The 11,955-nt window shown below is 36.0% G+C and overlaps 1 protein-coding gene across 1 annotated transcript in view; it reads left to right on the top strand.

Moving 5' to 3' along the window:
* Positions 1-1,845: 1,845 nt before the first annotated feature.
* The window catches only part of LOC120351022, a 53,140-nt gene continuing 43,030 nt past the window's right edge, over positions 1,846-11,955 (top strand). Inside the window, exon 1 of the mRNA XM_039426828.1 lies at positions 1,846-2,008. Coding sequence (XP_039282762.1) covers positions 1,846-2,008 — 163 coding nt within the window. The remainder of the gene's footprint in view (positions 2,009-11,955) is intronic.

Below are 11,955 nucleotides of genomic sequence, written 5' to 3'. Positions count from 1 at the left end.
GATCCACCTTCTGAAAGGAAGATTAAAGGGCCTGTCTGAGGGAATGGAGCTCGTTGATGGCAGCATTATAAGAGCACTGAATGCTGGAGAGACCTATCAGTATCTGGGATTTGATCAAAATCAAGCCCAGGTCTGCTAATATAAAGAAGGCTCTCTGCAGTGAGTACAAGAGAGACTTTGGTCATTTGAGTTATCAGGAAAGAACAAAGTTGTTGCCACAAACATGCTCGCTGTGCCAGTCCATTGCAACCTACTCATTTGCAGTGGTCAAGTGCAACAGAAACGAGCTCCAGCAACTGGACAGGGAGACCCAAAAAAGGATGCACATGGAGAGGAGTCTGCATCTCTGCTCTTCTGTTGACAGAATACACCTGCCAAGACATGAGGGAGACAGAGGTTTGCTTGGTCTGGAGAATCTGCACAACAGGGTGGCCATACAGTTTGCCTGCAGCATAAAAGATGCTTTGACCCCCTGATGGAATTGGTCCACAATCATGAAGTTGCAGGGTGGGGGCTTTTCCATATAGCCAGGTCAATGAGCAAGGTCATCTAACTATCCATCAAGCAATGGATAAGATTTTGTCCTCGAGCTTCAACACTAACATAATTGTCAGTGCGATACCCAGCAGATACGATAGACCTCAATTCAACGATGACATACATTTGCAATATGTATCTCGGGTGAATATCGTCTTACTGTGGGACATCAAAAGTGATTTATACAGAGGTCAATAGGACATGCAGAGACACCATTTCACAAAAAAGGGCTTACATTACTCGAAGAATGTAAGCGTTTCATGAGAAAGATTTTATGTGACCTTGTGATAGCGATAGTGGAATTATGCTAATTGCGTGCGGCTGAACGACTGCTGAAAAATACGTTATCTAAACGAATGGAGATTAAGACGTGTTGATGCGATAACCATTGATGACTATTCATTGACTTCATCACCGGCGCCGTTGATTGGTCAGTCTCATACGAATTGGCACGGAGGAGCAGCTTCAAACGTGCGACATCTCACAAACGCAGACGAGACACTTCACCAACTGGACGAGAATGGAATTGCCCTGGATGCAATAAATTCTGATGACAATCTGCATGATAACTCACAATTCAACAACAGAAAATATCATACTTCACCATTTAGTAAAACAGTTTTTCCTAGTTAAGTAGAAAATAACACGTTCAACATCTCACATGTTTTTCTCCCCATTTTACAAAATTCATGTCCTCATCACTAATACTTTCCCGGACAGAGAAGAGAGTAGTTTTTAGAGGTATTTCCATGCTCACCGAACTCTATAAACAGAAGCACACAAATCAGTAACTTTCATCAACCGTTCTATATTAATGAGATCACTGTTTGCACCTCAGTATTCTTTTGCAATGTACAGAGCTTAAGCAATAAAGTACAAGAATCAATGTGATAAATAGTACAATAGACATGATATTCTTGCTTGACAGAGCATTGGTTGAAAAAAGATCTTTTAAGTCTAGTCAAGATAGATGGTTTTGTAATGACCTCTGCCTTCTGCCGAGTGAATTCTAAAAATGGTGGTGTAGCTATTTTTATTGCTGACAGATGTGTAAATAATTCCAAAGAAATGGATGTATCACGTATACAGATGAAATCAACCATGAGTTTGTTGCTGTTAGGAATAAAAATTTGAAAATAATTGTCATAGCGTATATAGATCACCAAAGGTGATCTAGCTCTCTTTTTAATGCATTAGATAGACTAATTTTATCATTAACTAAATATGTGCATGATCATCACTTCATAATAGGAGGTGATTATAATGTAAACATATTGTCTGTATTCAAGTAACTTCGAGCTAACAAGAATGAATTCTTGTTTAGATAATGTAGCAACTGACTTGCATCCTGATTTGTTTGAGGTGGCTGTTGAGCCTGTCATGCTAGGAGACCATGATGCTGTATGCTTCAATATAAAGTCCAACTTCTTGAACTTGGGTGTGGATAATGCATGTAATAGCTTGAAAGCCGGTAAGTCCTACAGTTTTAGAGCAATAACTACGGAGGAACCATCATCTGCGTTCTCAACTCTAGGAGGGATTGGTCTAGTATTCTCATTCACAAATCAGCTGAAGACATTTTCAAACCTTTTTCAATACATGTTAGTTTTTCAAGTGGTCTTTTCCTTGAAAAGTAGGAAGCCCAACAATGACAAAATTAGTAGATGAAACTATCGCCTGCTTTAAGTGGTCTGAGGAATGCGTTACTCATCGCTTACAATAAATACAAGAATTTGGGTCGGAAAATGAAAAAATTTAATTATCGAATTTAAGGAGAATCTATAGATCTGAATTGAAAGCATCTAAACTGAATACCAATGTTGGGTTATTGAGTCGGCAAGCAATAAATGCTCAGCTGCTTGGAAAATCATTAGAAAAAGTTCAAATCCATATCAACAATGGAAAACATCAGTCTCTCCTGATGCGTTCATAAATATTTTTAGAAGCAATAGAGAGATTACATTAGTATTATCGCATCAGAAATATCAGAAACCAACTTTTTGGAGTTTTCCCTAGATCTGATTCAAGATTTGAGTTAAGAGAGGTATCAGTTGAGCAGGTTCTTGCCATTGCTTCGAAATGAAATCTACAACCAGTAATGATATCTCTAATATATCTAGCTCATTGATTGAAGAGTTATTATTCAATTGTGGACCCCTTAACATCATGTTGTAATGCTTGTATGAATGAGTCAGTCTTTCCGGCAGTTCTCAAACATTCTAGAACTGTGCCCATCTATAAAAAGGTTGCAAGGATCAACCTGAGAATTTTGACCAATATCTATCCCTCCAATTTTTAGCAAAATTTTTGAATACATAATTGGGACTCAACTATATGAATATTTGGAGTAATGCCTACTCTCAGATACCCAGTTTGGTTATAGGGCGGGCAGATCAACTATTGACGCGGTTAGCTCCATTGTCGAAGATTATATGGACTGCTTCAATTCTAATCATTATGCTTTATGACTTAAATAAGCATACGATGTTGTAAGTCATGACATTTTGCTGAAAAAAGCATCATCTAGGCGTGCATGGAAAGTCCCTCAAGCTCATAAAGTCGTATTTGAGTGAGCGTAACAAAACAAGAATTTCCAAGCCTTGCCATGTACCTCAGGGAGTACCACAAGGTTCAATATTAGGACCATTGCTATTCTTGTTATGATGAATGATGCAGGTTCAGCACTGATTCAAGAATAGTTTGCTATGCAGATGACACCTCCATGCTCTCGACTGATTCTGACATTGCAACTCTGAAAGAAAAGATGTCTACTTGTCAAGAACAAGTGAGCCTATGGTTCAGGGCAAATAACTTGCTTCTCAATAGTGGAAAGACACAAGAAATGATCTTAGTTTGAGACAAGTGGAGAGAGGAATGTGAAGAGTGTGAAGATCTTGGTATACACCTCGACCAAAGACTAACATGGGGCCCTCATATTGATGATGTATGTTCTAAGCTGAACCGAGGTTTGTATGTCCTACGAAGATTGAAGGAATGTGTTCCTAAAGATACCTTAGGATGACATACTTTGCTTTCTTTCAAGTACTTTTTCGTATGGTCTCTCTCTATGCGGGTGTTCTCCTGATACTCTAAAATCCTACTGCTTTAAAAGAAGGCAATAAGAAACTATTTCCAATGCTAACTACTTGGAGCACTGCAAGCCATTGTTCATCAATCAAGGATAATGACTGTTTATAGCTTGTGTTCTCATGTTGGCCGTAAATGTAAAGAAAAATATGATGAGTTATATGTAGGGAAATATTCACCACCACTATACAAGAAATAGGCGAACATTGATGTCCCTATACCAGACTTAATAGAGTTCAGAGAAGTTCAAAGTTGGTTTCTTTAAAAATATCAACAAGCTACCCTCATGTGAGAGGTATGACAATAAATGCCTTTAAAAATAGACTAAAATGCTTCTAACAGAAAATCCTCTTTATTCACTAGCTGAGTATTTTAATATGGATAAAGGGATATTTAACAATTATTCTGAACATATGTTTGTTCCTATTGACATTATACCTTAAGTATATTATTGTATTATAGTACATAGAATTTGAGGAATTGACGTGATTATTTGTTTAGATCTTAATTAATATTAAGACGTTTCCAATTGTATATTCTGTATACTTAAAGGAATAAAATTTAATATTATTATCATATATTATTAGTATTATTATTATTATAGGCAGCACAGCATGCTGCAGATGCCCGGCTCTGCCATGCTCTGTTCATGCAGCTGTGGGCTACATCCATAGACATAATGCTGCTCTGCGAGTGCTCTATTACCATCTTAGACACTCATATGGAATTGACAAAACACCAGTGCTGCCTTATGACCCAGGGGAGATTGAGTCTGTTGTGGGGAATAAATGGTGCCGAGTGTATTGGAATTTACTCATTCTCCACCACCAGGCTTTTAAGAGCCACAAAGCCTGATGTTGTCTTCCTTGACATAGTGGCAAAGACAATGTATGTAATCGAGTTCTCAGCACCAGCTGAAGGCAACATTGTCAGCAAGGAGGAGGAAAACCAGGCAAAATAGCAATACCTATTAATAGAGCTGGGCAGGCTTAACCCAGGCTACTCCATAAGAATGGTGGCGTTGATTATATATGGTGGCGTTTGGGTGATATGAGTTTTTGGTCAACCTTGAAACCATTCCAGCCTGTGAGAGAGCTGCTACTGCACTCGCAGGTCAAATGCAGAAGGCTGTCATCCTTGGTTCATTACGTCTACTCAGGGCAAACGATTTAATGGTAACGGACCCAGTATGATTGTTTACCACATGGACATGTGGAGCAATCACTCTGGTAAAATCGCTTGTCACTCTCCTTTGGGGGGTCGGAGCCCAGGGGAAGAGTGGTCAAGCAAAACCTCAAACAAACAGGATAAAAATAATAATAATAATAATTTTTTCCTCTCCTTTTCCTTTTTCCTTTGTCCTGGTACCCCCAGAAGAAGGGAGTTTATTATAGAAAATATAACAAACAACACTGAAAAATACACTTATAAAAGAAATCTTACAACAAAAAACAAATGAAGAATAATAAAAAAGCAAGAATGACAGAAGATAAGAAAAATTCCTTTTCAGTTGAAAATTTCAAAAATTATAAACCAGATGAAATATAAATTCTCCAAAACCTTCTAAAGAAGGTTTGACTGGAGGAGTTAAGTTTTACATTATATTAGAAAAAAACATAGAAATATATAATCAATCAGTGATCTCAATACAATAATTTTCAATTCAAATCATATCAAAAAAGAAATAATTGTCAATCTTGAGTAGAAAAAAATTAATTTATTGATACATTGATAATAATTCATTTAATTGTATTGTGTAGCAATATGTAGCAATAGAATAATAAAACAATGGGATTTTAAATAATAATAATAATAGTTGGCCTCCACATCACCCCTTACTGCCAACCCGTTCCACCACATGACGCCAAGTGACTAGGTAGTGAGTATATGCTTACGTGCAATAGAACGGCACAAGTGGCCTTTATTTATTGCAACTGTCATAGAAAATGGGTTTTGGAACTCATAACTGTTGGATAGGTACCTGGAAGGATCTTATTCTCCTTTCAAAAATTCTCAACACTTCAAAAAAATCGATTATACCAATGAAATAAATAAACATAGTCAAAACCCTAGAACTCTCAATGCATAAATAATATTATGGACGATAGCAATCATGCAAAATGAAGACATAAAAATGGAAGCATCTACATTGAATAGTTTCTTTGCCGAAGTGGGTATGAGACATGCAGAAGCTTTACATATTAGTAAAAATGCAGAGGATCTGCAATTTAATAACTATAGTACCCTTCAAAACTCAAATTGAAAAATAAGTCTAGTCCTGGAACAGATAACATAATTATCCAACTTTACATTGAAACAAATTGCTCATTATTATAGCGGCGCCTCTAGCTGATATTATCAATAGAATTTCTGTAAGTGGGACTTTCCCTGATCATTTTAAAGTTGCAAAGCTGAAACCATATTCAAGGGGGTGACAAGACTAAACCCAATAACTACAGACCAATCAGCCTTTCAAGCAATTCAGCTAAAATAGTTGAAAAGCTAATTAAACTACGATTAATCAAACTTCTTCAACAAATACCATGTTATAGAAAAACAACAGTTTGGCTTTTAAAGAAATAAAGCACAGAAGATGCATTGTGTAGTTTTGTGAACCAGATTAGCAATAATTCAAATAACAAAAATAAAACTATGTCAATATTTTTAGATTTATTAAAAGCTTTTGATACAATACCACATGACAAACTTTTTAAGGAATTACAACAAATAGGAATAAGGGGAATCACTTTGGATTTATTCAAAAGCTATTTACAGGATAGATCCGAAATATTGTCCTTATATTCACAGAAAAGCACCCTAAACCTTTATTCCTCATCTATGTGAATAATATTTTAAAATTAAAATTGAAAAATGGCAGGATTGTGTCTTTTGCAGATGATGCAGCAATAATCTTTAGCAGTGCTGACTGGCGGTGCTTGTTCAGTGAAGCAGAAAGTAAATTATTGACATTCAGAAGATGGCTTCACATGAATACCATGGAGTCTAAATGTAAATAAAACAAAATATGAAACATTTCCACCAAATTCAAATGGAGAACCAGAAAATCTTTTCAAGCTGAAACTGCATTCACTTTTTTCAAATCATTCAATATGTAACTGCCCAGAAATAGAAAAAGTAAATAATACTAAATATCTCGGAGTAATAATAGATGAAAACTTGAGATTGCAATCTCACATATCTTATCTGTGTAAAAAACTGAGATATTTATCTTATAAATTTTAAAAACTGAACAAAATATCGAATAATGAATATAAATAACTTATAAACAGTTCATCATGTCATAGCTCAATCAGTTTTACAATATGGATTCGTGATATGGGGTGCGGCATGATTATAATGTACTCATGGTAAATCTATTCATCATTATAAAAAATATAATAAAAACCATCTCAAATAAATGAAGGTTATACCTAACTAATCTGATTTCCCGGGATTTTGAGGTTTTACCGTGAGACAACTATATGTCAAAAAGTCTTAATAAAATACTCAGTGGAAAAGATTCTTCCGAAAGAATTCTTCTCGACGGTCCTATATGTATTTTGGGGCGCTGAATTCGAATCTGGAATTTACTGATATGCCCGAGGGCGGCTTCACCCCCAAAACCCCTAAAATTTCGGACTTTCTTTAATTTTTCCATTTAATATCGAAAACTTAGAGTTTATGGAGAAAAATCATTCTCTACAAAATTGAAGATATAAAATTTCGAATAAATTGAGTGGTCGCGCAGGATCACGCGACCATTTCTGGTTCCGGAGCAACGAATTTAAAAAAAAAAATAAGGGGTTTTCAAAATTATGCAAACCTACCACTTCTACCCTATACACCTTGAATATTTTCCTAGTATAGATAAAAAACCACACATCATGTGAAAGAACATTTAATTCTGAACAGGATTCCTTGGGAATTTTCGAATTTAGTAGTGGTGGGAGGGGGAATACACCCAAGAATATAAAATCATGTCCTCTAGCCAAAATACAAATTTTTCATTATAATACCTTTTCAAGGCCTTTTGTAAAAATATAATCGTGAGTTAAATTCATTCGTTACAAAAAATCAATAAATTTGCGATATTTTCCTCATTTTCTCAGTCTCGACAGTTTTCCGATAATTAACAGTCATGCAAGAATGATTTAAGGGAACGTAGCTTATAGAGCATGTAATTCTCTTTTATTTGAGATCAATCGGATATCATGTATCTTACTCGTTTTAGAGACTCAGTAAAATCGCAGAGAAAATGAGAAAATGGAAATAATCATTTTCTCAATTGGCTGTAACTTTAGAACGGTATTGAAATCAGGAAAACGATTCATGGGAGCGGAAAGAGGAGAAAATTCTCTACAACCTTGACTACTTTTTGGATTTTTTTCTGAAGTGTATCACAAGATACGCAACTTTGAATATGCGAAAAATTTGTAATACATTGATAATTTTCACAGTCTCTCATATTTAAAGTCCTCCCACTAGGAAATACTGAAATTAAATGTTTCTAACGGGTGATTCTCATAGAAAGTAACCCTCGTGAGATGAGTTCAGCCGAATTATGTTTTTTTTTTTTTAAGAAGGCCTTGAAAAGGTATTATAATGAAAAATTAGTATTTTGGCTGTAGAACATGATTTTATATTTTTGGGTGTATTCCCCCTCCCACCACTACTAAGTTCGAAAATTCTTAAGGAATCCTGTTCAGAATTAATATTGTTCTTTCACGTGATGTGTGGTTTTTTATCTATACTAGGAAAATATTCAAGGTGTATAGGGTAGAAGTGGTAGGTTTGCATAAATTTGAAAACCCCTTAAAAAATACCCCTTTTTTGAAAACTCGTAGCTCCGGAACCAGAAATGGTAGAATCCTGCGCGAACACTCAATTCATTGGAAATTTTATTATCTTCAATTTTGTAGAGAATAATTTTTCTCCATAAACTCGAAGCTTTACGGATAAAATAAGAAAATTAAAAAGAGTCCGAAATTTTAGGGGGTTTGGGGGGTTTTGGGGGGTGAAGGCGCCCTCTGGCGTGTCAGCAAATTCCAGATTCGAATTCAGCGCACCAAAATTCATATAGAACCGTCGAGAAAAATTCTTTCGGGGCTGTTTCGTGAAAAACGACCATTTGACTGGACTATACCTTTTGATTTGGATTTCAAAATTAGTAAAAAGAGCGTGAAAGAGTGGATTAAGAGAGAATATTTTTTACATCAAATATAGCAATTCATATAATTCCATTTCCTTAATTTTTTATTTTACAGTGTTTTTCTCTGCACAATTTTTTTTGTTGATTTTTCTACTGTTCCAAAGTTTTTACTGTAAATATTATTACCATAGTTAAATTTGAACCTAAATTCTCTTCATTTTTTCGAGATCTTATGTTTTTATTTTACTGTTTTGCAACTCTCACCAGCAGGCAAAGAGTTTTCTTTTTGCTGGTGATGCCTCGATTTTATATTTTATTTTATTTACGTATATTTATGAATAATTATGTTCATTTATTTATATTTTTAATGATATGTCATATTATAAAGAGTTTGTAATATGTCTTGAATATTCTAAATTGGCAATATATGAATTGAATTGAATGAAAAACTATTTTTCGCCACACTGCACAGAAAGCAGCTGTCTTCCAGTCCCTACGTAGATCTGAAAGACATTGTTTGCAGACGACTCTTGTGTCTGACGTCAGAACAGGTTTCTTTCCTTGACCTTCATAATAAATAATTGTTATTTGTTTTTCAATTATTAATTCACATATTAATGTTTTTTAAAGTTTTTTGGAGTTGCGATAGAGCAGTCGAAGAGAACGGTCGCAAGTTTCGGTGCTCCCTTATCGCTCAACGATGATAGATTTAGCAAGTTACCGCGCGCAAATAGGCTCGTTTCGTAATATTCGGTGTTATATTGTGAATAACATAGTGTTGTATAAATTAGAACAGTGCTGCTTTTCATGGTTTATTGTACTTGCATCGTTACTTATTATTGGAGGTGTTGAGTTGAATCCTGGTCCCGAGAACGTTATGATGAAGAAATTTGAGTGAGCTAAAAGATTCGTTTACTCAAATTTCGCGTGAAATTTGTGAAGTTCAGAAAGATGCTAAGTTACAAAGTGATAAAATTGCAAACCTTGTAGACGAGAACAGTTTCTTGCGTTATAAAGTGGACAGTCTTGAAAATCATTCCCGGCGTTCTAATTTGTTATTCTTCAACATCAAAGAAGATTATAGGGAGTCACCCGCGCGAACAGAGACAATTATTACAAAAATTATTATGGAAGTGATGATGAGAGTTAAAATTCACCCTATGGACATTTAAAGAGTGCACAGGCTAGGCAGAAATAAAGGTAGAGATCGTCCTATTATTGTCAAATTTTTTGAGCTTCAAGAAAAAGTTGGAGGTCCTTCAGGCAAGGAAAAATTTATTTCGAACAAAAATCAGTATATCGGAGGACTATTCACAGAGAGTAAGGGAGATAAGAGAGAAGCTGAAAATGTATGAGGAGCGAATGAGAAGAGACGGTCACTCTTCCACTATCAGATTTGATAAATTAGTGATTGACGGAAGATATTATACACTGGAAGAAATTGAAGAGATTGATCGAGAAAACGGTTTAGAGAGACCTGCATTTTCCAATAGGAATTATCCAGCATCGCGTCGCCAAAGAATTTGCAATAGTTCATGTTCCAAAATCCAAGAAGCTGATAACATTGATGCAGATGCGAAAAATTCAAGTCGGCTCCCGGGCAGCTCTGGACCACGGGGATTTTCTCAGGAAAGCCAATCGCAGGAGGTTAGTCGAGTTCGTTGTTTTCTCAAGGCGATGAGGGCCAGTCTCAACACGAAGTTTGCACCGATGATGGCCGTTTCCAGCATGGTAATGGCGATAACGGCTCCAGTGTAGTGGCATGCCGCGCCACCCGCGGAAAGCTGCTCACCCGATGATGAAGTTCAGCCGAGGAAAACAGCAAAGCGAGCAGTAAGCAATGCTTCACCCAATGATGACGATCAGCTGAGAAAAACTTCGAAGCGAGCGGCAAGCAACGTATCGGGCCCGTTGGCGGGTTGGCTGGAGAGTGGCAGATTACCCAGGCAAGCAGTTTCCAATGAGAAGAATCAGTCCCAGGGAGGTGAGTTGCGGCAATCCTAGCAATCACGTCAAAAATCTCAGAACTTTATAAACTCTAATTCAAGTGATTGTATAAACTTTTTTAATGTTATCTATTGGAACAGTCATGGATTTGGAAATTTCTATAATATGCACAAATCTCAAATTAATCTGTTTAATAATTACTCTGTGATTGATATGCATTAGTGAAACATGGCTTTAAACTCATTACAATACATAAGAGGTTTTGATGATTATAATATTTTATCAGTTCCGGCTTTAAAATTCGATTTTAGAGGTAGGCCAAGTGGAGGACGTGTAATGTTGATAAAGAATAGCTTTAAAACAAAATTGATTACTGCTACTGATTCTCCACTGCTTGTTGAGTTATCTAATGATATGCTCAGCTGTATAGCTGGTCTAATTTACATAAGGCCAAATGAGATTGAAAAATCATTGAAAGGTTTGCAGGATTGTTTCTATGAAAACGAACAATTATTCTCCACTCTACCGGTTCTAATAGGAGGAGACTTTAATTCACGTATAGGTTCTCTCAATCAACATGTAGATAGCGAAGTATTTGATAATTCCTCACTGTGGGCGCGAAGAGTTGTATTAGATGAATGCTTATCACGCTATGCAGGTAGACTTGTCGATATTATGGAAGATAATCTGTTTATAATAGTTAACGGTACGGTAGGAGTGATAGTGATAGGCCAGCAAAATTCATTTTTCACAACTCGAATGGCAGTAGTACTATCGATCAGATTTGGGTTAATATTCAGGGGCTCGAATGGGTGGAGGATATGACATATGATAGTGTCTGATTCTGTCTTGTCTTCCGATCATTTGCCGTTGTTTTTAAAAACTAATCGAAGAATAGCCAAGTCGTTCTTATCAACTGATAACTGTCAGTGGGCGAGAGGGTATCGATGGAGAGAGGAATCTGGTAGAGAGTACTCGGCTTCCCTCTCTCTCTCTGAGAGAGTACATTTCCGTAGTGACAGTCCTAGCAGATAGGCTGGTAATTTAATGCAAGCCATTAAAGAAGAGGCCGAATTTTCGCGAATGATTGTTTCTAAATTAAATGCTACGAATTTCAAAAATAAACCTTGGTTTGACCTATACTGTAATAATCTGAAAAGAAATCTACGTACTGCTTACAGAACTGCAGTGGCAAAAAATTTCGATAGGGTTTCATTAAATGTATATATAGCAGC

This window comes from Nilaparvata lugens, chromosome 1 (assembly GCF_014356525.2).
Source record: "Nilaparvata lugens isolate BPH chromosome 1, ASM1435652v1, whole genome shotgun sequence".
NCBI lineage: Eukaryota > Metazoa > Arthropoda > Insecta > Hemiptera > Delphacidae > Nilaparvata > Nilaparvata lugens.
Note: the sequence above shows the minus strand (reverse complement) of the source record. Positions and strands in the feature narration are given on the sequence as shown.